This window comes from Muscardinus avellanarius (assembly GCF_963383645.1).
Source record: "Muscardinus avellanarius genome assembly, chromosome: 9".
Classification (NCBI taxonomy): Eukaryota; Metazoa; Chordata; class Mammalia; order Rodentia; family Gliridae; genus Muscardinus; species Muscardinus avellanarius.
In genome coordinates, this window is record NC_137795.1 from 27,853,071 (window position 1) to 27,880,399 (window position 27,329).

Below are 27,329 nucleotides of genomic sequence, written 5' to 3' on the forward strand. Positions count from 1 at the left end.
GATTCCTCACGTGAGACGTTGATTTGTAGTTTGAACACGTGGCTCATTCAAAAAGCCGGACACTCGGAGCGGATTTTTTCCGCCTCCCTCCCCTCCCCCTCCCCCTCCCCTGCCCGTCGCCCTTCGGGGTTTTGTGGGAGGCGGCGCCCGCCTCTGCGAGTGTGAAATTTTCACAGTCCGCCGGCCGGAGCCGAGGGCTTGGGAGGAAGAGACAAAAAGTAGTTTTTCTTCCTCCTCCTCCTCCTCCTCCTCCTCCTCCTCCTCCTCCTCCTCCTCCTCCTCCTCCTCCTCCTCCCCCCTCTTGCTAATCCCGCCTCCTCCTCAGAGTTAGGAGGACTCGCTGATACGTTTGGGTTGTAGCTTGTCTTTTTTTTTTTTCCTTTTTAAATACTTGGATAAACAGGATTCCTCGGATCTGCCTTTTCGTTTCTTCTCGTGCTCGGTTCGTCCTGTGCTCGTGTCTTTTAAAGGCGAGAAGACGAGGGGAACAAAACCCGCCGGATCCATCCATCGCCGTGGGTGGTTTTAATTTTTCGTTTTCCTGGTTAATTTTTTTAAACGACCACTCTTAACAATGAACAAACTGTACATCGGGAACCTCAGCGAGAACGCCGCCCCCTCGGACCTGGAGAGTGTCTTCAAGGACGCCAAGATCCCGGTGTCGGGCCCCTTCCTGGTGAAGACGGGCTACGCGTTCGTGGACTGCCCGGACGAGGGCTGGGCCCTGCGCGCCATCGAGGCGCTTTCAGGTGGGCCGCTCCCCGCCGGCGGCCCCCGCCGAGGCCTGCGGGCCCGGCCCCGGCCCCCGCCCGGCCCCCCGAGCCCCGCGCCGTCCCGGGAGGTGCGGGGCCGGCGGCGCCGACGTGGGGACCCTGCGCTGCACGGCGAGCGGGCCGGGGCCGCGAGGCTGCCCTCCCCGCGAGCCCCACCGCCGATCGGTGCCCCCAGCCATCTGTGAGTTAAAAACCCAGCCCCCCGAGGGGTCAGCCGCCCTCCTCCATGGCGCCCGGCTCATCTCCCGGCCTGGAGCCGCCTCCGCGCCTTGGGGACCTCTCAGGGTCCCGGGAGCCATTTGTGTTGCTTCTTGGACCGTGAAGATCTTCTTGGGGGGTGGGTGCGTGTGAATCTGGCGGGCCCTCTCACTTCTCGTGTGTCCACAGGTAAAATGGAACTGCACGGGAAGCCCATAGAAGTTGAACACTCGGTCCCCAAAAGGCAAAGGTGAGTTTATTCATCTGTTCTCGCCCCATTGTTGGGCGGACTGGCTCCACACAGCTGAAAACAGTTTCTGTTCCTGTTATACTTAGGAGCTGCGGGATGGCTTGGCGCTTCTTGTCTTTTTCTCTTGTGTTTAAAGTTTAGGGCGGGGGTGTGTTGTGATAATTCTGAGAAGGAATAGAGGGGTTTGTCCGTGGCCCCTGTCGCTAAATTATTGTTACTGGTTATAACAAGCCTGTCAAGAGAAGTTCTCGCAGCTCAAGTGCTCAGCAGAGCAGGTCAGGTCGCTACCACAGGACCTCAAAGTGGCAAGGAGCAGTCTTTGGGATCTGCAGGATTTGGGAAGCAGTGGGTGGGCCCCACACCCTCGGGTCTGGGATCGGTGAGAGCAGCTGCCCCTTGCAGGTCTGGGGCCTGCCTTCGCTGTCCTGCGGCTGGGACGCCATGGTGGGTGTTTCTGAGGAGAAAGGAATTTGCCTTCACCCTGATAGCTGGCCAGCGGTTACTGGAACGCGTGCGTGAACGCCTGGGCTTTTCCAGCTCGGAAGTGCCTTTCGGTTAAGCAGGTTTCTGCAAACACCTCCATTGTCCATGCCCCCTGCCCTGGATATATTCCTGCTTACAAGTAACCACCCAGAGATGGTGAAGACTGGCAGATTGGTGCTGTTTCACTAGCGGCGTTTCTCTTCTCCAAGACCCTGTGTAGAATGTCACTTTGCAAAATATTTGCAGACTGTTTTAGCCACTCAAGTATTTTCGAGAATTGACTGCTTTCTCTAGTGTAGGTCAGTCCAGGGCTCTGTAACTTTACTGGAAAGGCACGGGAGTCGGTCTGTGGCCTTCTGGGCTTTGCAAGGTGGTGTTTCTGCTTTCTCTTCTCCCATCCCCCAGTTTCCAAGCTAGGCCAAACAATAAGCTTTAAGTTAATTCAAACCAGGGCCATGGGTCTGCTGGTTAAGTATTTGGCAAGAATGTGTGTTCTGGAGGATGGAAGGATTGCTTTGGAGAGATATCAGGTGGTAGTAAAAAAAAAATGTTATGTTTGCCTTACAGATCGAGCTGTGCTTCAGACAGGGCATGGTCACGAATGTTTTTGTAAATGCACTGGTTTAGGTTTGTTTGTATATCTCTGTATGTGCTTAATATTCCTTAGGATAATCGGAAAGATAATTGAGTGAACTGACTTAATTGGAAATTTTGGTAAGGGTCAAATATTCCCTATGGTATAGTGTAATTCTTTTAAAAACAAGCTTCTAAAATATTAGCTATATATTGGAAAGTATTTAAATTGATCTTAGTTCCACAGGACTTGAAAGTTAATAGGTATAATCTGTCAGTTGGGTACCTTGGGAAAGAAAATGTGAGCACATTCTGTGAATTTTACTTGGTTTCATGTTTAGCCAGTATGTCTTAGTTTTCATCAAAAAATTTTTTTTTCGGTCTGAGGATTGAACCCAGGGCATTTTACCTCTGAGCTACATTCCCCAGCTCTTTTTTAATTTTTTTTTTAAATTTCAAAACATGGCCTTGCTAAGTTGCTGAGGCTGGTGGGGAACCTGCAGTCATCCTGCCTCAGCCTCACAACGACTGGGATTACATGTGTGAGCCACCTCGCCCTGCTTTCTGTTGTTGTTTTTGTTTTATGCCATTTTTGGGGTCAAACCCAGGGCCTCAAGCTTGCTAGGCAAGCATTCTACCACTGAGCCCCAGCCCTTAGTTTTGATCAAATGTTGCATTGAAAGTGAGCAAATGATTGCATTTGAACTGGCTCTTAATTTACTTATTATTTTTGTGGTACTAGGAATTGAACTCAAGAGCATTCTACCTCTGAGCTACAACCCCAGCCCTGCTTTTTTTTATTTTTTTGATACTGGGGATGGAACCCAGGGGCATTCTACCTCTAAGCTCCACCCTCAGCCCTATTTTTTCTTTCTTTTGAAACAGGGTCTCACTGAGTTGCAGGGGGCCTCACTAAATTGCTGAGGCTGTCCATGAACTTGTGATTCTCCTGTCTCAGCCTCCCAAATGCTGGGATTACAAGCATGCAACACCACGCCCGGCTCCCAGCCCTATTTCTTATTCTTTCTTTCTTTTTTTTTCCTTTCTTTTTTTCTTTTTTCTTTTTATTTTTTGGTAGGACTGGGGGTGGAACCCAGAGGCTAACTCTGGGCTGTACTCCCAGACCTATTTTATATTTTATTTGGAAACAGGGTCTCACTAAGTAGCTGAGGCTGGCTTCGAACCTGTGCGATCCTTCTTTCTCAGCCTCCCAAGCGCAGGGATTACAAGCAAGTGCCATCATGCCCAGCTCGCTCGCTCGCCCTTCCTTCCTTCCTTCCTTCCTTCCTTCCTTCCTTCCTTCCTTCCTTCCTGGCAAGTCTGGTGATGGAATCCAGAGGCATTCGGCCTCCGAGCTACACCCCCTGCCCTATTTTTTATTCTTTATTTTGAAACAGGGTTTCAGTAAGCTGTGGAGTGCCTCACTAAGAAGTACCTCACACACTAAAAGTGAGCAAACGATTGTATTTGAATGGCTATTTATTTTTGTGGTATTGAGGATTGAACTAAGGGGCATTCTATCTCTGAGTTACACCCCCAGCCATATTTCTTATCCTTTATTTTGAAATAGGGTTTCAGTAAGTTGTGGTGTGCCTAAGTGAAGGAGTGTCTCACAGGTCACAAACCTGTGATCCTCCTGTGTTAGCTCCCAAGTACTGGATTTTTTTTTTTTTTTTTTTTTTTTGGTGGTACTGGGGATGGAACCCAGAGGCTTTCTACCTCCGGGCTATACTCCCAGACCTATTTTATATTTTATTTGGAAACAGGATCTCACTAAGTTGCTGAGAGCCTCACTAAGTAGCTGAGGCTGGCTTTCAACCTGTGCGATCCTCCTGTCTCAGCCTCCCAAGCGCGGGGACTACAAGCATGCGCCACCATGCCTGGCCAAGTACTGGAATTGTAGGCATATGCCAGTGTGCCTGGATGAACTGGCTTTTTTTTTATTTTTTAGTTTTTAATTTTTTTTGTATGTGTGTGGTATTGGGGGTGGAATCTAGGTGTTTTTCTACCTCTGGACTATACTCCCAGACCTATTTTTTTATGCTTTATTTGGAAACAGGGTCTCACTAAGTTGCTGAGAGCCTCACTCAGTAGCTGAACCTGACTTCGAACCTGTGTGATCCTCTTGTCTCAGCCTCCCAAGTGCTGGGATTGCAAGCGTGCGTCACCACGCCCAGCTGAATTGGCTTTTTAAAATGTATTATTTGGTACTAGGGATTGTACTTGGACATTCTACCTGAAATACTCCCAACCCTTTTTATTTACTTTTTTGGTCCTGGGGATGGAATCCAGGGGACATCTACCTTTGTGATATACCTCTAGCCTTATTTTATTTATTTTTCATTCGGAAACAGGGTCTTGGTAAATTGCTAGAGCCTCACTAAATTCCTGAGGCTTGCTTTGAACCTGCGATCCTCCTGTTTCAGCCTCCCAAATACTGCGATTATAGGCATGCACCACTATGCCCAGCTATTTTTTCATTTTTCTTTTTTTTTTTTTTTTTTTGGTGGTACTGGGGTTCCTGGAAACCCTTCTACCGCCGGGCTACACTCCCAGACACCTATTTTTTTTTTATATTTTTATTTGGAAACAGGGTCTCCTAAGCCAGTGCCGCTGTCTTCGAACCTGCGCGATCCTCCTGTCTCCACCTCCCAAGCGCGGGGAAATATCGGGAGCCGGGCGTGGTGGCACACACTTGTAATCCCCGCGCTTGGGAGGTGGAAACAAGAGGATCGCACAGATTCAAAGCCAGCCTCAGCTACTTAGTGAGGCTCTCAGCAACTTAGTGAGACCCTGTTTCTAATAAAATATAAAATAGGTCTGGGAGTATAGCCCGGAGGTAGAAAGCCTCTGGGTTCCACCCCCAGTGCCACCAAAAAAAAGAAAAAAAATAATTTTTGAAATTGGGTCTTGCTAGATTGCTGAGGGTGGCCTCAAACCTGTGATCCTCTATTTATCAGTCTTCTCAGCACTGGGATTATAGGTGTGTGCCACCAGGCCTGGTTTAAAGAACTGGCATTTTAGCATTTGAGAATTTCTAAGTGTCTTGAGTTTTACAGGTACAATTCATTGACATATTTGTAATTTGCCTTGCGCTCTCCTCTTCCTTTCCAACCTGGTGTTAATTTCTCTCCACTTATAGGGAATTAAGTTAGAATCTTAAAGGCTTCTGCCCAGCCTGAAGACATACTTAATTACTTGTTACTTTGTAATAAATAGCAGTTCCCCTTTTGGGACTGCCCAAGAAGCAAAATGTTACCAGTTGCTCCAAATAAAATTTGTCATTTGAAGAGTCTTCAGTTTATTTAACAATATAGATTAAAATTTCAAGCTCATTTTCACTAAAGGGTTTAGGATTTAAATGGTACTCTCTTGCTCTCTTGCTAGCAAAGTAAAGGACTGAGTACGTTGAAGACTTTTTTTTTTACTGATTTGAGAGAACAATTAAGTCCTGTAAATCCTTTGCTTGTGCTGAAATATCTTAAAAGGTAGTACCTTCTCACTCTGTCCTGGGGGAAACTTACTAAAAATTCGTATTGTGATTTTGTTTTCACTGGACCTTGGAGCCCTGATGTAGTTTTCCTTATCTGGACTGTTCCACCTCTGCACCGGCTGGGTCTGGAAGTGGTCCAAGAAGGCACCCTGGGGACCACGTACCCAGTACCTATGGCAAGGTGACACTTGCAGGGATTGCCTTGATAGTGAGTTGATTGGCTCTGATCAAGTCTCTGCTGGACTTGGAGGCAGGCTTCTTTATGCTGAGGAGTTACTTCATTCCAGCTCATTGTTTTGTGGATATTTGAGGTGTGCACTCACACTTGTGCAGCAGCGACCTTTATACCTGCTGTGCAAGGCATGTTGGGAACCTGGTGTTGCAGAATGCTTATGGCAGCACTCTGAGATGGATGAATGGGCTTGCACTGACTAGACGGGGAGCGAGCGGGTCCAGGAGGTGATTGGATGTTTGGCAGGCTGGCCTGCTCTGAATGCTAGCTGTGCTGGGAGGGGGACCCTTGCAGCAGGGGTATTGTTGAGTTTGGTTTAGACCAAGCTCAGTTCCCTATTACTGAAGTCTGGAGGGAATGTGGAAGGAATGTGGCTTTTCTGCATTCAGATACCCTTCTGTTGGGGAGAGTATAGTAGTACCACAGAGAGCTTGAGGCCTCCTGCATCCCAGAGAAAGAGAAGATGAGGCTGGGTGCACTTTGGTTTTTAAGTGTAAAAGATACAGTGTAGGAAGGCTTGATGACTTGAGGTATATGTTTAAAATTTTTTTTTTTCTCTCTTGGTGATAAAGATGAGTTGTGATTTTAGAAAATTGTAGCTGAGTTTGGTTGGAAGAGCTGTGGGCCTTGCATAAGCAAACCCTTATGTGATCATCTAAATCAGGCTTTTTGTTGGTACTGTGGATTGAATCCTGGGAGACTACCTTTGAGTTACACTTACTTTCATATAAAGTCTCTTATTAACACATACATTGAATAGAGCATTATAAAAGTCACTTGAGTTTTGAATGCATCTTATTTTATTTATTTATTTTTTTGTGGTGCTGGGGATGGAACCCAGAGGCTTTTTACCTTCGGGCTACACTCCCAGATCTATTTTCTTTTTTATTTGGAAACAGGGTCTCACTAAGTTGCTGAGAGCCTCACTCAGTAGCTGAGGCTGGCTTCGAACCTGTGCGATCCTCCTGTCTCAGCCTCCCAAGCGCTGGGATTACAAGCGTGCGCCACCATGCCGGCTTGAATGCATCTTATTTTAAGTGGCTATTTAGAAGCTAGTTTTTTTTTTTTTTTTTTTTTTTTTGTGAACTAGGGATTGGAGCATTCTACCTCCAAGCTATACCCCAAACACCATTTTAATTTTAATTAAATTAATTTATTTATTGTGGTACTGGGTATTGAACCCAGGGCATTCTACTTCTGAGGTATACCTCCAGCCCTATTTTTTATTCTTTATTTTGGAAAGGGGTCTCAGTAAGTAGCAGAAGCTGGCCATGAACCTGTGATCCTCCTGTCTCAGCCTCCCAGATACTGGGATTACAAGTGTGCGTCACCACACTTGGATTATTATTATTATTATTTTTTTAAATTTTGAAACTGGGTCTCAGTTGCGGATGGCCTAAGTTGCTGAGGCTGGCTGTGAATCTGCCATTCTCCTATCTCATTCTTTTAAGAACTGGGATTACAGGCATGGGGCATCACGCCTGGCTCTAGTGTTGCATTTTAATAGCTGCTAAGCATATAAGAGGATGGTACCATGTCCACCAATGTGTCCATTAGTCAGGGCCTATAACCTCTCAATGTGGGACCAAAGTCTTGGTCTCATTAAGTTGCTGAGGCTGGCCTTGAACCTGTAATCATCTTGTCTCAGCCTCCTAAGTACTGAGACTGGTATGTGCCACCAGACTCAGCTCCAAAAGCTATGTTTAATGCTGAACATTTACTTATTTTATTTTATTCTTTGTGGTACTGGGGATGGAACCCAGGGGCATTCTACCTTCAAGATACACCCTCAGTTTTATTTTGTATTCTTTATTTGGAAACAGGGTCTCACTAAGTAGTAGCTGAGTGTGTTCTTGAACTGTGATCCTCCTGTCCCAGCCTCCCAAATGCTGGGACTACAAGTGTGTGCCACCATACCCGGCCTGCACCTCATCAGTGTGGTACAGGTGAAGCAAATTGTCACACATGCAGATACTTGAGGTTCAAAATATTAGGACACTTTTCTAATTGGTAAAGAATTATGAGTGGAATTATCTTTGGAGTGCCCAGCTTAAGATCTGCAATGTGTAACTACAAGTGGTTGTAGCTGGAGAGATTTTTCTTTATTTCATAGTTTCTCATTACAGTTTGGAAGATTTCTTTCTTTAGTCTTAATATAGTTTTTAGAAACTAAGTGAAGCCTGCTTTGGTGGTGCACACTTTTAATACCAGTACTTGGGAGGCTGAGACAGGAGGATTACAAGTTCCTGGACAGCCTCAGCTACGTAGTGAGGCTCTCTGCAATTTAATGAGACCCTATTTCAAAATAAAAAATAGGGCTGGGGCTATAGTTCAGAAGTAGAAAGCCTCTGAATTTAAATCCCCAGTACTGAAAAGAAAAGAAACAAAGTGAATGTTGATAAGTAGTTTCTATCATGTGGCTATCCACAGTAAGCCAATAAAAAGGTGTTAAAAGAACGCCATGTGAAGCCGGGCTCACACTTGTAATCCCAGGGCTTGGGAGGCTGAGACAGGAGGATCACACAGGTTCGAAGCCAGCCTCAGCTACTTAGTGAGACCCTGTTTCCATAAAGTATAAAATAGATATGGGAGTATAGCCTGGAGGTAGAAAAGCCCCTGGGTTCCACTCCCAGTACCATAAAAAGAAAAAGTAAAAGAAAGAAACAAGATGTGTGCCTGGAGCCAGTGGGAAATGGGAATCTTGGCTTCCGCTTCCCGCTTTCCGTTTGATTTGTGTGATCACTGACATCCTCTGTTCAGGCTAGATGCCATTAGAATGAACTACGAGGAGCATATTTTGTTTTGAGATTTTGCTGTTCTGCTTGAAAAAAAGGGTTATCAGCTAAGGCTTAGAAGTATCTTTTAAGCTGGCGTGGTGCATGCTTGTAATCTCAGCATTTGGGAGGCTGAGAGAAGGGGATGGTGGTTCCAGGCAGCCTCAGCTACTTAGTGAGGCCCTTTGCAACTCAGACCCTGTTTCAAAATAAAGAATAAAAAATAGAGCTGAGAGGTGTAGCTCGGAGATAGAATGCCCCTCAGTTCCATCCCCAGTACTGCCAAAAAATATATATGATATATATACTTACCTGGCAGGGGAGATACCATGATCATGAAGGTAGTTTTCCCAGGGTGAGGCTTATCCATTGCACTCTGGATGTGCTGACCCCTGTGATTTCCCCAAATGTGGGAAACTCGGCTCCATAATTTGTGGTAGTGGGGGACTGCGTTTGCGCTAAAAAAAAAAATATATATATATATATACATATAATATATAAAAATATATAAAATATATATACAACACATATGCATATATTTATATACAATATATGTGTGTATATAAATATATATCTTTTAGGCTGGGTATAGGTGTCGCATGCTTGTAATCCCAGTACTTGGGAGGCTGAGCTAGGAGGAGCTCAGGTTTTGTGGTCAGCCTTAGCCACTTAGTGAGGCCCTCTGCAATTTAGTAATATCTTGGTTCAAAATAAAGAATAGAAAATAGGGCTAGGAATGTAGCTTGAAAGTAGAATGCCCCTGGGTTCATTCCTAGAACTGTTAAAAAAATCTTTTAGAATTATAGCATGCATTTCAGTCGTGGTGGTGCATGCTTGTAATCCCAGTAGTTGGGAGAGACTGAGAGAGGAGGATCACAGGTTTGTGGCCAGCCTTGGCTTGGTGAGACCCTCTGCAGTTTAGTGAGACCCTGTTTCAAAGTAAAAAATAAAAAAAGGATAAAGGGCTGGGAGTGTAGCTTGGAGGTAGAATGCCTCTTGGATCAAGCCGGGCGTGGTGGCGCAGGCTTGTAATCCCCGCGCTTGGGAGGCGGAGACAGGAGGATTGCACAGGTAGGTTTGAAGCCAGCCGCGCTGGCGTTAAGAGAACCTGTTTCAAAAATATAAAATAGGTCTGGAAGTGTAGCCCAGAGGTAGAAGGGCTTCCAGGAACCCCAGTATCACCAAAAAAAAAAAAAAAAAAAAAAGAATGCCTCTTGGATCAATCCAGAGACAGACAGACAGACAGACAGACACACACACACACACACACACACACACACACACACACACAGAGCAATGCAAGGTTTTCCCTGTGAGGAGTTTGACTTGAATTCTTCAGTAGCCCTATAGCTAGGTTCCTCTTGCCTTTATACCTCTTTCAGGTAGTTAGCAAGTGGGAGATTATCTTTCCCATGCTTTGAGATCTTTTTAAGAGCTGCACCTGCATTAACCTTGCTTGAGGACTGGAGTTTTATTTTAAAATGAAGCTGTTGAGCCACCTTCCTCTCTTTGAGGTGACTTCTTTATAATCCTTTATAGCAGCATTCAGGCACAGCTTTTCTAATGGTAACTAATTTTTGAAAGGTATGAATTATCCATTCAGCGACTCTGGCAGTTGGTTTGGTCTGAGAGGAAGGAGAGGCGGAAGGATGGTTAGCTGTGCTATTCTTAGCTGAATTTCCTTTATCGACTGTTGCTTCTGATTCCAGCTTCCAGTCATAAGACAGGAGGTGGCAGTGTGGTAGCAGTGACCAAGGGACAGAGTTGGCGTTAGTTTGAATTTCTGCCTCTTAACTCTGATGTTTACAAGTTGGCTTGGCCTTTTGATTTTGAGGATTTTGCTTGAAGGCTAGTGGTAAGTAAGCATCATTTAGAGTGCTCCATTAATTGAGGATGTAATTGATCATGGCCTGAAGTTGCTTTTTGGCTTGTGTTCAGTATTATTAGTAAATAAACACAGTTATAAATATCAGCTAGTGTATGAATTTTGTTGCCCTGGAGGAGAATAAGCAGTAAATCAACTGTATATTTTAGAGAATTATCCTGAGACCATTTAAGTTGATTAGGAAGTAGTTTGAAATTATCACAGTACTCTAAGAAAAGTCTAATGGAACTGTAAGCCTTAAGAAGCCCGGGCTCTTGGAATATCTGGCATTACTTTTTAGGTGTCTAGGGAGTGGACTGTGTTGTGACCGTGATATTACACTTACCTATTACTGAATAACAAATCACCCTAAAACTTAGTGGTTTAAAACAACAACTTCATCTTCCTCATGACTCTGTGGGTGTGTTAGGTGGTTGGTTCTGTTCCCTATGGTGTCATTTTGGGGTCATTTACTAACAGAAGGATCATAGAAGCTTTCACTTAAGTGACTGGCCCCTTGGGCTTGTCCATGTAACTTCCTCAGTAGTAGCCTAAGCATTTTCCTTTTTCTTGTACTGGGGATTGAACCTGAGGCATTCTACCTGAGTTACACCCTGAGCCCCCCACCCCTTTTTTTTTTTTTTTTTGAAACAGGTTCTTTTTAAATTGCTGAAGCTGAGCTTGAACCTGTGATCCTCCTGTCTCAGCCTTCCAAGTACTGGTATTACACCTGTGTACCAGTATGCCTGTTTTGTTTTGTTTGGCACTGGGGATTGACACTAGGGGCATTCTTCCTCGAAGATATACCCCCCCAGTCCTGTTGTCCCACTGGGTTAATGAGGGTCTCACTGTTTGCTGAGGCTGACCTTAAACCTGCAATCCTCCTCTCTCAGCTTCCCAAATACTGGAATTACAAGTGTTGCCACTACACCCGACCTGGCTAATTTTTTTTCTTTTCTTTATGACACAGTGATTGACTACCTCAAGTGAAAGTGGAAGCTGCTAACCCTCTTAGACCCTAAATCAGCACAGGTTGCTTCTGCCCTATATTGTATAAGGCATGTCACCAGGCCAGCCTAAGTTGAAGAAGTATGTGGAAATAGATTTTTTCCCTGGATGATAGAATCATATGTGGCTATAGAGAGTCAAGAACTGATGGTGGCTATCTTTAGATTTTCTTCCACAAATTGGAAGAAGGGATACATAGCTTTAAAATGCTAGGAACAAGCCGGGCATGGTGACGGCACGCTTGTAATCCCCGCGCTTGGGAGGCCGAGACAGGAGGATCACGTAGGTTCGAAGCCAGCCTCAGCTACTTAGTGATGCTCTCAGCAACTTAAGTGAGACCCTGTTTCCAAATAAAATATTGAAAAATGGGTCTGGGAGTATAGCCCAGAGGTAGAAAGCCTCTGGGCTCTGGGTTCCACCTCCAGTACCACCAAAAAAAAAAAAAAAAAAAAATGCTAGGAACCAGTCGGGCGTGGTGGCGCACGCTTGTAATCCCCGTGCTTCTGAGGCTGAGACAGGAGGATCCTGCAGGTTCCAAGCCAGCCTCAGCTACTTAGTGAGGCTTTCAGCAACTTAGTGAGACCCTGTTTCCAAATAAAATATAAAATAGGGCTGGAAGTATAGCCCGGAGGTAGAAAGCCTCTGGGTTCTAACCCCAGTACCACAAAACAAAACAAAACAAAAAACAAAAAACTTGGAACAGCCAGGTGTGATGGTGCATGCCTATAATTCCACTGTTTGGGTGACTGAGACTGGAGGATCACTGGTGTGGAGCCAGCCTTAGCAACTTAGTGAGGCTCTTGGCAAGTTAGCAAGACTATTTCCAAGTAAAACATGAAAAGGGCTAGAGTATAGCTTGGAGTTAGAATGCCTCTGGGTTCAGTCCCCCAGTGTGACACAGACACACATAAATAATAATAAAATGCTTGCAATGGGCGTGGTAGCTCTCGCTTGTAATCCCAGCATTTGGGAGGCTGAGATGGGAGGATTGCGGTTTGCGGACAGCCTCAGCTACTTAGTGAGGCCCTTTGCAACTCAGAGAGACCCTGTTTCAAAAATTAAAAAAGACCAAAAAAATAGCGCTGAGGGTGTAGGTCAGAGGTAGACTGCAAAAACTGGGTTTTAATTTGCAGTACTGGATTCCATCACCAGTACTGCAAACAAAACAAAACAAAACAACAACAGCAAAAAGAAAGAAAGAAAGAAAGAAAGAAAGAAAGAAAGAAAGAAAGAAAGAAAGAAAGAAAGGACCGGCCAGGTGTGTAATCCCAGTATTTGGGAGACTGAGACAGAAGGATCTTGGTTCACAGACAGCCTCAGCTACTTAGTGAGGCTCTTTGCAACTCAGCGAGACCCTGTTTCAAAATAAAGAATAAAAAATGGGCCAGCCTGGTGTGGTGGCGCATGCTTGTAATCCCCGCGCTTGGGAGGCTGAGACAGGAGGATCACACAGGTTCAAAGCCAGCCTCAGGTGGCTTAAGAGAAAAAAAAATAGGTCTGGGAGTGTAGCCCGGAGGTAGAAAGCCCCTGGGTTCCATCCCCAGTACCACCACCACCACCACCACCACCACCACCAACACACACACACACACACACACACACACACACACACACACACACACACACACACACACACGGCTGGGGATGTAGCTTGAAGGTAGAATGCCCTGAATGCTCCTGGATTCCATCCCCAGTATGGCAAATAAATAATAATAAAATAATAAAAAAAAATAAAAAAACAGGGCTGGGGATGTAACTTGGAGATAGAATGCCCCTGGCTTCCAGTATTGGGGGGGGGGGTTTCTTTGGTCAGAACAACTGGGTGGAATATGAAGCCATTTATCAAAATGGAAAATTTTGAGGGAGGACCAGATCTTGATGGAAATTGGGAACTTTGCTTTTGGCTTATTATGTTTCTAATAGTTACTGGAAATGTATATAAAGGAGTAGGCAGTTCATTGTATCTGGAGCTCAAGGGAATAGGAAGCAGAGATGAAAATAGGGGCTTCAGTTGGACATGGTGGTACATGCTTGTAATTCCAGTGCTTGGGAGGCTGAGATGGGAGGATTACCCGCCATGCCAGCCTCAGCAATTTAGTGAAACTCTGTTTCAAAAAAAAAAAAAAAAAAAAGAATAGCAGGCTGTGGTGGTGCACGCTTGTAATCCCGGCACTTGGGAGGCTGAGACAGGAGGATCACACAGGTTTGAAGCCAGCCTCAGCTCCTGAGTGAGGCTCTTAGCGGCTTAGTGAGACCCTGTTTTCAAATAAAGTATAAAATAGGTCTGGGAGTATAGCTCAGAGATAGAGAAGCCCCTGAGTTCCACCCCTGGTACCACAAAAATAAATAAATAAATAAATAAATAATAAATAAAAATAGGGCTCGGGGTATAGCTCAGAGGTGGAATGCCCCTGAGTTTCATCCCCAGCACCACACACACAAAGAATATAGGGGTTTCATTAGCTTGTGCTACTTGAAACTGTGGAGCCATTACACAAGACCTCCAAGGGTTCTTGGGGACCTAAGGCTCTGGGGGGAGGAGAGGCCTGTGGAGCAGGGGAGGGTGGTGAGGCAGAGGAAAGCGCAGTGAGGAAGGCTGTGGAGTGTAATGAGCTGTTAGGACACTGAGGGCTTGTGATTAGACGATGGGGTGGTGTCATCTCAGCCTTCTGGCTCAGCTGTAAATGGATGGGTTCAGGATATTTGGAGTAACGTAGAAGATAGTCTTTCAGAATTTACTCATAGGATCTTGGTTAGTTTTCTTTTTTTTTTTTTTTTTTTTTTGCGGGTCTGGGGATGGAACCCAGGGACATTTGACCTCCGTGTTACACCCCCTGCCCTATTTTTTATTCTTTATTTTGAAACCGGGTCTCACTGAGTTGCAGAGGGCCTCACTAAGTAGCTGAGGCTGTCCGCGAACCGCGATCCTCCAGGTTTCAGCCTCCCGAATGCTGGGATTAGAAGTGTGCGCCACCACCCCCGGCTGTTAGTTTTCTTAATTTACAGAAACATCCGTGAGCCTATTCTATTTGTAATCTTTTGGACATGAAAGAGTCTCCTAGATTATAGTAGATATCTAGTAGATTTCTTGCTTAGTGATAAGATTTGTTTGTAGTATTTGTGTGTGCGTGTCACTGGGGATTGAACCCGGGGACACTCTACCTCTGGGTTCTTTACACCCCCAACCCCTGGGTTCCTTCCCCAGTACTGCAAAAACAAAACAAAACAAAAAAACAAAAACCAAAAAAATATTTGTGGATATTATGGGCAAAATATAAAATGATTTAACCACTTTGCTGTTTAGGATGGTGGCATAAATTGTATAAATTTAACCTTTTTTTATTTTTTGAGGTACTGGGGATTGAACCCAGGGGCATTCTACCTCTGAGCTACACCCCCAGTCATATTTTTTTATTATTCATTTTGAAACAGGGTCTCACTGAGTTGCAAAGGGCCTCACTAAGTAACTGAGGCTGTACTCAAACCGTGATCCTCCTGTCTCAGCCTCCCAAATGCTGGGAGTACAAGTGTGCACCACCATGCCTGTCTCCTATTTTTTTATTCTTTATTTTATTTTTTTTTGGTGGTACTAGGGTTCCTGGAAACCCTTCTATCTCCGGGGTACACTCCCAGACACCTATTTTTTATATTTTTTAAATTTGGAAATAGGGTCTCTTAAGCCAGTGAGGCTGGTTTCAAACCTGCATGATCCTCCTGTCTCCGCCTCCCAAGCTTGGGGATTACAAGTCTGTGCCACCATGCCCAGCTATTCTTTATTTATTTTTATTTTTTATTTTTTGTGGGTCTGGGGATGGGACTCAGGGGCATTCGACCTTCAAGCTACAACCCCTGCCCTATTTTTTATTCTTTTATTTTGAAACTGGGTCTCATTGAGTTGCAGAGGGCCTCACTGAGTAGTTGAGGCTGGCCGTGAACCGCGATCCTCCCGTCTCAGGCTCTCAAATGCTGGGATTACTAGTGTGGGCCACCACACCTGGCTTATTCTTTATTTTAAAATTATTATTATTTTTTGTGGGTCTGGGGATGAAACCCAGGGGGTGGAGCTCAGAGGTAGAATGCCCCTGTGCTCAATCCCCAGTACCACCAAAAACAAAACAGAACAAAAAAAGTAAAAGAAATATTATCTAGAGCTGGACATAATGGCGCATGCCTGTAATCCCAGTACTTGGGAGGCCGAGAGAGGGGGATTGCAGGTTTGAGGACAGCCTCAACAAGTAGTGAGATTCTCATCAACATAGCAAGATCTTGTTTTAAATTAAAAATAAAGCAGAAGTTTAGCCGGGTGTGGTGGCGAACGCTTGTAATCCCTGTGCTTGGGAGGCATAGACAGAAGGATGGTGCAGGTTCGAAGCCAGCCTTGCTGGCTTAAGAGACCCTGTTTCACAATAGATGCTGGCGAGGATGTGGAGAAGTGGGAACTCTAAGACATTGTTGGTGGGATTGCAAATTAGTGCAACCACTTTGGAAAACAGTATGGAGAATCCTCAGAAGAATGGGAACAAATCTACCATTTGATCCAGCAATACCACTTCTGGGTATCTACCAAAAAGATAGGAAACCAAACTACCAAACTAATGCATGTGTATCTATGTTCATAGCTGCACAATTCACCATAGCCAAACTATGGAACCAGCCAAGATGTCCATCAACATCCATGAATGGATTACAAAACTGTAGGATATGTACACAGTGGAATTTTACTCAGCCATCAAAAAAAACTCAATTACATCATTTTCAGGGAAATGGATGGAACTGGAGGACGTTATGCTAAGTGAGATTAGTCAGTCACAAAAAATAAGAAAGCAGATGCTTTCCCTAATATGTGAGAGTTAGGGAGAAATGGGTCATAGGAGGAACTCTAGATGAAAAAGGAAATCCTATAGAGGAGCAAACAAGGCAACCTAAAGGAGGAGAAAGGAGGGGGGAAGAGGAAAATCTCTAAAACACACAATGTACTTAAACATATCGAAGTCAGTCACTAAGCCAAGCAAGGGATGGAGGGACAAGGAGGGAATGGGGTGGGAATTGGGTAGGGGTTAAATCAGAGATGTGTACATGTGTGTACACACAAGTTTTTTATCCCAATATGATGTTTGAATATAATGCACCAATAAAAAAATTTTAAAGAAAAAAAAAAACCAAGAATTGAAAGAAGTGGAGGGAAGAAAAAAAAAAAAAGAGAGAGAGACCCTGTTTCCAAAAATAGGTCTGGGATTGTAGCCCAGAGGTAGAAGGGTTTCCAGGAACCCCAGTACCACCACCACCACCAACAACAACAAAAAAGCAGAAGTGTTTCTTGGAAGTAGAATGCCCCTCAGCTCAATACCCCAGTGCTACCCCCCAAAAAAAAAAAATCTTTAAGAAGTACTTAAATTCCCTCAGTTTTGCATATTTGAAAATCTAGGTCGGGTGTGATGGTAGCATTTGGGAGTCGAGACAGGAGGATCGTGGTTCTCGGACAAGCCTCAGGTACTTAGGTCCTTTGCAGCTCAGTGAGACCCTGTTTTGAAATAAAGAATAAGAAGTAGGGACACACACACACACACACACACACACACACACACACTCTTTAGTGGTATTGCATCTCTGCAAAGTCATGGGGAAGGTGACCTGGCCGAAGCCCTCCCTGCAAGTCCCCAGTGAAGTTCTGCCCGCCTGCCTTTCTCCCTCACATGTAAGTTGTCCAGATCCTCAAAGTAGCTTGTCCAGCAGCCCCATCTTGTTTGCAGTGGCAAGTCAGAGCAGAGGTAGCCCGTTCCTTGCCTTCTCTAAAGTATAGAATCTTTGACCTCTTTGAGAGATTATTTTTGTTGTCTTTCTTTGGGAAAAAGTCAGTAGAGGTAGTCTGGAATCGGAAATTAATAGAATAAAAGAATCCAGACACCCTGTTTTAGGACAGAAAATGAGACCTCTATGGGGTATAACTGTAGGTTTTTTTTTTTTTTTTTTTTTTTTTCCTGTACTGGGGATGGAATTCAGGGGCATTCTACCTCTGAGGTACACTTCTTTTTTTTTTTTTTTTTGGTGGCACTGGAAGGTACCAACTTCTACGTCCGGGCTACACTCCCAGACCTATTTTTTTTAAAAATATTTTTATTTGGAAACAGGGTCTCTTAAGCCACCGCACGCGGCTGGCTTCAAACCTGTGCCATCCTCCTGTCTCCGCCTCCCAAGTGTGGGGGTTACAAGCGTACACCACCACGCCCGGCTGAGCTACACTTCTTATTCTTTATTTTGAAACAGGGTCTCACTAAGTTGCAGAGGACCTCATTAAATAGCTGAGGCTGTCTGCAAACCTGCGATCCTGCCGTCTCAGCCTCCCAAATCCTGAGATTACAAGCACACGCCTTCGTGCCCAGCTGTAACTGTATTCTTTGGCAGCTTCAGCATACTATAAAAGAGTTGCAAAGGGCCAGGCGTGGTGGTGCACACTTGTAATCTCAGCATTCAGGAGGCTGAGACCAGAGGGTTGTGGTTCTTGGACAGCCTCAGCTACTTAGCAAGGAGGCCCCTTGGAACTCAGTGAGAGACTGTTTCAAAAATAAAGAATAAAATATTAGGGCTGGGGGTGTCGCTTGGAGGTAGAATGCCCCTGGGTTTCATCAAAAAGAGAGTTGCGTAGAAGTGGGAGGCAGACCTAGGGAGGAGTAAGGAGCTGCAAAGTAGGACGGAGGCCATCGAGTGAGTGCTCTGGCATTGGTGACCGTGACTCTCACGATTACTTTTTCTTTTCTTTTCTTTTTTTTTTTTATGGTACTGGGCTCGAACCCAGAGACATTCTATCTTCTAGTTACACCCCTAGCCCTATTTTTTATTCTATATTTTGAAACAGGGTCTCACTATGTTGCAAAGGGCCTCACGAAGTAGCTGAGGCTGGCTGTGAACCGGATTCTCCTGTCTTGGCCTCCCAAGTACTGGGTTTGCAAGCGTGCGCCACCATGCCTGGCTGGGGATGTGTTCTTATGTGGCAGAGAAGGCAGTGGGGTCTGGAGCTCATGGTGCCTGTGTGTCACAGCTTGTTATTGAATTACTAAAACCCTGGTTTGCAGAAGGAAACTCTTTACTCAGAGTATTGACGATTAGGCGAGAAGGAGAGAGAGCTTGGTGAGGAGCTCTGTTGCATCCAGTTGAAAGGAAGGGTATAGTCTGAAGGTTATAGGTTATAGGACTTAGATGTGGGTTTGAATCCAGCATCCACTGAGAGATGTATGGCAGGATGAGGAAATGGAGGTCTGGGTGGTCAGAATGGAATCAATGCTCCGGAGGCCATGTGTGTAAAGCATTGATAACACTGTGTTGCCAGATTTTGCTTGAGATTTTCACCTGAGATTCACATGTGAAAGCTGAGTGACTAGATTTGGTGAGAGTTATGAAAATATGGAAGATTTATGATCTGTGCTGTGGAATCATTTAAGTAGAGTAGTGTGTTTTTTGTTGTTTTTGTTTGCAATCAGTACTAAGGATTGAACCCAGGGGCATTTTACCTTTCAGCTACATACCCAGCTCTATTTATTTATATTTTATTTTCTGCAATACTGGGGATGGAACCCAGGGGCTATACCCCCAGCTCTACTTCTCTCTCCCCACGCCCCCCTCCCTCCCTCCCTCTCTCTCTCTCTCTGTGGTATTGGGGATGGAACTCTGGGGCATTCTACCTCCAAGCTACACTCCCAGCCCTATATTTTTTATTCTTTATTTTGAAACAAGGTCTCACTCACTGAGTTACAGAGGGATTTACTAAGTGGCTGAGGCTGTCCATGAACCACGATCCTCCTTTTTTAGCCTCTCAAATGCCGGGATTACAAGCTTGCACCACCACGCCTGGCTTCAGCTTCTATTTATTTTTAATTTTGAAATAGGCTTTTGATAAGTTTGAGACTAGCCTCAAACCACGGATCCTCCTGTCTCAATCTCCCAAGTAGTGGAATTACAGGCTTGCACCACTACATCCAGTATGTGGCAAATGTTTACATATATAAACATTCAAATCAATGGAAAACATAAAATGTGAAAACTACTTGTCTTTTAGTTCTCACTCTATGAGTGTACTTCCCAAGGCTTACCAACGGATTATTTGGTATATTATTTTTCAGAGATTCGTGTATGCCTGAATCTACAAACATTTTTGAATATAACAATTTTTTTGTGTGGTACTGGGGATTGAACCCAGGGGCATTCTACCTCTGAGTTACACTCCCAGCCCTATTTTTTATTCTTTATTTTGAAACAGGGTCTCACTGAGTTGCAAAGGGTCTGACTAAGAAGTAGCTGAGGCTGTCCGCGAACCACGATTCTCCTGTCTCAGCCTCCTGAATGCTGGGATTACAAGTGTGAGCCACCACACCCGGCTAATTTTATTGTTTATGTTATTTTTATATTGAATGCTTTTACGTGTGTGTGTGTGTGTGTGTGTGTGTGTGTGTGTGTGTGTCATTGGGAATTGAACCCAGAGGCAGTTCTAACTCAGAGCAATATCTAACCCCCTCCCTTTTTTCCCCCCGGAATTGGAGATGGAACCCAGGGACATTCTACTTCTGAGCTACACTCCCAGCCCTATTTTTATTTATTTGAAGCAGGGTCTCAGTGATTTGCAGAGGGCCTCACTAAGAAGCTGAGGCTGGCTGCGAACTGAGATCTTCAAGTTTCTCTCATCTTCAAGGAGCTGCTGCTCTCCTCCTCTTCCTACTTTTTATTCTTTGTCTCTACATACTCTGTTTCTTTTCAGTTTTTCTCAGAAGAGAATTCACTTTTTTATTTTTTGTGGTGATGGGAATTGAACCCAGGCAATTCTACTTCCGGACTACACCTTTTATTTTGTGTGTGTGTGTGTGTGTGTGTGTGTGTGTGTGTATTTATTTATTTATTTATTTATTTGTGGGTTTGGGGATGGAACCCAGGGGCATTTGACTTCCGAGCTACACCCCCTGCCCTATTTTTTATTCTTTATTTTTGAAACAGGGTCTCATTAAGTTGCAGAGGGCCTCACTAAGTAGCTGAGGCTGTCCGCGTACTGGGATCCTCCAGTCTCAGCCTCCCAAATGCTGGGATTACAAGCGTGTGCCACCACACCTGGCTTTTTATTCTTTATTTTGAAGCAAGTCTTACTAAGTTGCAGAGAGCCTCACTGAGTAGCAGAGGCTGGCCATGAACCATGATCCTCCTGTCATAGCCTCCCAAGTACTGGGATTACAAGCATGTGCTACCACACCAGGCTTCCATTTTTAAAATTTTATCTCAGTCAGCTCCTTCTTAATAGCCCGAAGGTCATCTCCTTTCAACTTTCTAGTCTTGGAAGACCCCTGATGTCCACTCTTAGAATTGAAGCCATTTTTTCCTCTTCGGAAGGTGTTTCCCATTACACCTGATACTGCGTTTAGAGGCACTATGGCCCTGATAGTAAGAGGAGGAGGGTATCTGTACATCCTTCACAATCCTCTGGCAGTCATACTCCAAGTCGAAGTGGAGCTGTACATCTCCACTGCAGGTCGCTTCTCACCTGCTCCTCCTACGTTCACTTTTGACTCTGTACCCAGATTAATATCTAAAACCTGGCCGGCAGTCATTCTGCCATCTTCTTGGCAGTTCGGGCATTTGTGTTGTTAACTTACTGGACAAAGACAAAGGCCCGTGAACAGAGGGACCCACGACATTCCCATACTTGGAGAAGATTACCTCTATAGCAGACTTATTGACCACAAGTGTTGAGATTCCCAGTGAATACACGTGAGTAGTTCATGGAGCGTGGGTCTGGCTTATTGATAACATCGCTAGTCATTGCGTTTGAAAGGCTCCTCACAAAACTGGAAAAGCCAGGGGGAAAGGAGAAGAGATGCAGTTCAGAATTCCCAACTCCCAAGTTCCACGTGAAGAAGCGAAGGGCTGCTTGAGGTCAGCAAGGAGGCTGCCACCACTCAGTCTCAGTCTCTTCACAAAATGTGACTTTTTAGCCAATACCTGTACTTTTTTTTTTTTTTTTTGCGGGTCTGGGGATGGAATCCAGGGTCATTCGACCTCTGTGGTACACCCCCTGCCCTATTTTTTATTTTTTATTTTGAAACAGGGTCTCACTGAGTTGCAGAGGGCCTCACTGGGTAGCTGAGGCTGTCTGTGAACCGCGATCCTCTGGTCTAAGCCTCCCAAATGCTGGGATTACAAAGTGCCGCGCCACTGCCCGGCTAGCTGTATTGTTTAGTGTAGGTATGCACTCATTTTTAGTGTGTGTGCTGGGGATTGAACCCAGGGACATTCTACTTCTGAGTTAAATTCATCCCTATTTTATTTTTATTTGAAACAGTGTTTTTCTTAGTTACCACATAGTGGCCTTGGACCTAACAGTTCTCCTGCCCTCCCAGGTATTGGGATACTAGCCATGTACCACCTCACCCAGCTGAGTACCGAGTTTTGTAATAGTTCTTTCATAGTCACGGCAGTCAAACATGCTTACACCTGTATTATTGAATTCTTTTTTTTTTTTTTTTTTTTTTTGCAGTACTGGGGATTGAATTCAGGTGCATTCTACCTCCGAGATACACCCTTCAGCTCTATTTTCTTTTTCTTTCTTTTTTTTTTTTGTGGTACTGTGGGTGGAATCTGGGGGCTTTTCTACCTCCGGGCTATACTCCCAGACCTTTTTTTTTTTTTTTTTTGGTGGTATTGGGGTGGAACCCAGGGACTTTCTACCTCTGGGCTATATTCCCAGACCTTTTTTATATTGTATTTGGAAACAGGGTCTCACTAAGTTGCTGAAAGCCTCACTAAGTAGCTGAGGCTGGCTTCGAACCTGTGCGATCCTCCTGTCTCAGCCTCCCAAGTGCGAGGATTACAAGCGTGTGCCACCATGCCCGGCTCTCCCAGACCTATTTTATACTTTATTTGGAAACAGGGTCTCACTAAGTTGCTGAGAGCCTCACTAAATAGCTGAGGCTGGATTCAAACCTGTGTGATCCTCCTGTCTCAGCCTCCCAAGCACTGGGATTACAAGTGTGCACCACCACGCTCGGCTCTATTTTCTTTTTAATTTTTTGTTTTGAAGCAATTGTGGAGGGCCTCACAAGTTGCTGAGGCTGGCAATCTGTGATCCTCCTGTCTCAGCCTCCCAAATACTGGGATTACAAACATATACCACCGCACTCAGCTTTGCTTTTTCTTTAGTAAGTTAGTTGTGGTTGAAGCTTTTTATTTCCTTCTTTTTATTTGCTTTTGGAGATTGAGCCCAGGGGCATTCTACTTTTTACTTGCACTCACAGCCCTTTCAATTTTTTTATTTCAAAATAAGGTCTTGCTTAGTTGCTGAAGACCTTGAAGCTGTCTGTGAACCTGTAAAGCTCCTATCTCAGCCTTGTAGTACTGAGATTACAGATAGCACCATACCTAGCTTAATTTCTATATTTTTGCATACTGGTTTTTCTATATGTGCATTTTATGAGTTTCAGCACAGATCAAATACCTCTCCTCATAGTTGATTCCATTCTAGGTTCAGGGGCTAGAAAGAAGAATAAGACTCTTGTCTTAAAGAAAAGTATTTTGGCCGGGCGTGGTGGCGCACACTTGTAATCCCAGCATCTGGGAGGCTGAGACCAGAGGATCGCGGTTCGCGGACAGCCTCAGCTACTTAGTGAAGCTCTTTGCAACTCAGTGAGACCCTGTTTCAAAATAAAGGATAAAAAATAGGGCAGAGGCTCTAGCTCGGAGGAAGAATGCCCCTGGGTTCCATCCCCAGACCCGCAAAAAAAAAAAAAAAAAAAAAAAAAAAAAAAAATGAAAGAAAGAAAAGGACTTTGAAGCACAGCATGATGGTACATGCCTGCAATCCCAGTATTTGGTAGGCTAAAATAGAAAGATTGCAGGTTTCAGACCAGCCTTAACAACATAGTGAGACCCTGTTTCAAAATAAAAAGAATAAATAAATAAAGCCAGTGTGGTGGCAAATACCTGGAATTCTAGTACGTGGGAGGCGGAGGCAAGAGAACTGAAGGTTCACAGCTAGCCTCAGCAACTGAGTGAGTGAGGCCCTTTGCAACTTAGTGAGACAGGGCTGGCCATGAGGTAGTGTGCCCCTGAGAATTCCCAGTACTACAAAACAATAAATAAATAAAATTTTAAAAATTAAATAGGGCTGGAGGTGTAGCTCAGAGGTAGAATGTCCCTGGGTTTAATCCCCAGTACCAAAATATAAAAGGGGCTTTCACATTGTTCTGGCTGAATTTCTACAAGATACAACTTTTATTTTCAATATCAGTAGCAGTTGCTGTAACGGTGGTCCTAAAAGTAGGTTAAAATCTCTTGAAGTAGCTGGGTGTGGTGGTGCATTCTTATCCAAATACTTGGGAGGCTGAGCCAGGAGGATTGTAGGTTTGTGGCCAGCCTCAGAAACTTAGGCCCTTTGCAATTTAAGGAGACCCTATTTCAAAATAAAAGAATAAAATAGGCTGGGGTGTAGCTCAGAGGAATAATGCCTCTGGGTTCAGTCCCCAATAACCCCCCCAAAAAACAAACGGAAGCATGTCAGAGTATATGTGGTTGCCCCAAACAGTCGGGACATTAGGCTTAGCCTGGATGTTGGTATAGACAGCCATAGAGGGATCTCTGAGTGGCTTCTCCTGGCACCAGGAGCAGCAGAGGCTAACCAACAGTGAGGATGGGCAGAAGGGACAGCGGGGCCAAGGCATGCAAGTGTGAGGGCTCCAGTGGGAGGCAGGATGATCTGGGGCTGAGCCTGTACCTGCATGCCTGAGGACTGTATTCTATTTCTTGTGTGTTTTACTTTAGGGGCTCCGTCAGTTTGGTTAATGCCATTTAGCTGGTGGTTATGTGGGGTTATTGTGGAAGGCGATGCCTGCGTTACTTGTGGGACAGGTGCACTGGGGAGCCCTTGAATTGCTTTGTTTCTTTTGTGCTTCATGAGAGTGGCTGTGCCTCCACCATGCTGGGAGCTCAGAGGTGTTCTTGGGGTACCCTTTGACAAGGTAATTAGGGTAAATTATGAACTAGAAACCTGTCACAAGTTTGGCTGAACTCATGTTAATAAGGTTAGCTATAGCCAGGGGTGGTGGCATGTGCCTGTAATCCCAGTACTTGTGAAGTTGAGATAGGAGGGTAGCAGGTTTGAGGCCAGTGTTAGCAATTTGCAAGGACCTTAGCAACATAGTGGGACCCTGTTTCAAAACAAAACATAGGCCGGGCATGGTGGCACATGCTTGTAATCCCAGTACTTGGGAGGCTGAGACAGATCACAGGTTCACAGACAGCCTCAGCAAGTAGTGAAACCCTCAGCAACCTAGTGAAACGTTGTTTTAAAAAATGAAAATAAGCTGGGTGTGGTGGCACACACTTGTAATCCCCACGCTTGGGAGGTTGAGAAAGGAGGATCACACAGGTTTGAAGCCAGCCTCAGCTACTGAGTGAGGCTCTCAGCAACTTAGACCCTGTTTCCAAATAAAGAATTAAAAGTAAGTCTGGGAGTGTAGCCCAGAGTTAGAAAGTCCCTGGGTTCCACCCGCAGTACCACAAAAAAAAAAAAAAAAAAAAAACCAACAACAACAAAGAAGAAGAAGAAGAAAAGAAAATAGGGCTAGAGGGTTTGCATGGAGGTAGAATGTCTCTGGGTTTAATCTCCAGTACCACAAGAAAAAAAAAAAAAATGAATGAGGGTATAGTTCAGAGGTAGAATGCCCTTGGTTTTTTTTTTTTTTTTTTTTTTTTTTGTGTGTGTGTGTGGTACTGGGGGTGGAACCCAGGGGCTTTCTAACCCAGGGGGTTCCATCCCCCATACCACCAAAAAAAAAAAAAAAAAAAGGTGGGGGGACATATCTCAACCAACTGAAGTTTTGGGCAGCAGCCTAGCGCAGTAGTGGAGAGCCAGTGGCATCTTGCCTGGAGCCACATAGATGTTGGTTGGAATCATTGCTTAGCTCTGTGATCTTTGGCAAACTGATTAAACTCCCTGAACCTCTCAGTTTTGCTTATTTACTTTTAAATCTGTAAATAGGGAAATAAAACTTATTGCATAGAGTTGTTGGCAAGTAAACGATAATATTTGTCAAGGACTTAGCGGATTATATGACCCAAAGTGGTATTGTCTCAGTAATAATGCCATGTGGAAATGACAGATGAGGGCTGGGTTCTTACACAAGCCATGGTTTATGTCTTATGTGCACACATACATAGAAATGGTTCACATGAATGTAGAATGAATCATGGACCAAGATAAAAATGTGTACTTTTTTTTTGTGTGTGGTTCTGGGGATCGAACCCAGGGATATTCTGCCTCTGCAGCCCTATTTAATTTTGATTTTGAAACAGGGTCTCACTAAGTTTCAGAGGGACTCACCAATTGTTGCGGCTGCAGCAAACTTGCAGTCCTCCTGTCTTCAGCCTCCCAGGTACTGGGATTACAAGCATATGCCACTACCTCTGACAAGAATTTGTACTTTATATTTTGATGAGTAAGCCCCCCCCCCCACACACACACAGTACTGAGGATTGAACCTGGCACATTCTATCCTTGAACTATATTCTCAGTTCTTTATTTTTTATTTGGAAATAGACCCTCAGCTTCCCAAGTACTGGAATTAGAGGCATGTATCGCCAAGTCTGACTAGATACATACGTCTTCAAATCCCCATAGTTTGGTTGTGAAGTAATCTTAAGAGATCATCCTTGAAAGAAATGAAAGGTTAGGAAGATAAAGAATTCTTGCTAATTTCAAAGAAGTAGATACAGTACAAAATGGACAAAGGATAAGAAGTGGCAGTTGAGCATATCCGAAAAGCCAGTCTGTGTGAAAAAGATGTCCAGTCTTTCGAGTTATTAAAGAAATGCAATTTTTTTGGTACTGGGGATGAAACCCAGGGACATTCTACCTCTTAGCACACCCCCAGCCCTAGTTTTTATTCTTAATTTTGAAACGGTCTCACTTAGTTGCAAAGGGCCTCACTAAGTAGTTGAGGCTGTCCTAGAACCACGATCCTCCTGTTTTAGCCTCCCGAATGCTGGGATTACAAGAGTGCACCATCACGCCCGGTGGAAATGCAATTATGTTGGCATTTTTTTTGTCTATCAGGTTGGGAAGAAATGAGTAAGACTGATAATACTGTTTTTGGCAAGAGGGCGGGGTAATGGAAACTCATATAGAGTAAATTGGCAAAGATGTCTTGGCATAGATGTCATTTGGCAGTGCAGGTTGAGTATTCCTTATCCGAGGTGAATGGGATCAGAGGTGTTTCAGATTTTGGAGTGTTTTTGATTGTGGAATATTTGTATGGACTTGATGTGTTGAGTATCATAATCTGAAAATTAAAAATACTTCAAAATTCAAACCTCTTTGAATTGCCACGTCAGCATTTTAAAAGGATTTGGATTTCATAACATTTGGGATTTTTCATTTTTGTGAAATGTGGAATACTCCACTATCGGTGAGGCTTTACAATGTGAATGCCTTTCAAGATTTCTAGAAAACAGTCCTCATGGTTCTGTGTAGCCTGTAGTATAGTTTGTTTTTTTTTAATTTTGTTTTGTTTTTTGATGGTACTGGGGGTGGAACCAGGGGCTTTTCTACTTCCGGGCTATACTCCCAGACCTATTTTATATTTTATTTGGAAACAGGGTCTCACTAAGTTGCTGAGAGCCTCACTAAGTAGCTAAGGCTGGCTTCGAACCCGT

At 44.4% G+C, this 27,329-nt stretch overlaps 1 protein-coding gene across 1 annotated transcript in view; it reads left to right on the forward strand.

Annotated features, from left to right (window-relative positions):
- Positions 1 to 565: 565 nt before the first annotated feature.
- The window catches only part of IGF2BP3 (insulin like growth factor 2 mRNA binding protein 3), a gene marked incomplete at its 3' end in the record, with an annotated part of 156,289 nt that continues 129,525 nt past the window's right edge, over positions 566 to 27,329 (forward strand). The window contains exons 1-2 of the mRNA XM_080701008.1: positions 566 to 749; positions 1,161 to 1,221. Of these exons, the coding sequence (XP_080557134.1) occupies positions 575 to 749; positions 1,161 to 1,221 (236 nt within the window). The 5' untranslated portion in view covers positions 566 to 574. The remainder of the gene's footprint in view (positions 750 to 1,160; positions 1,222 to 27,329) is intronic.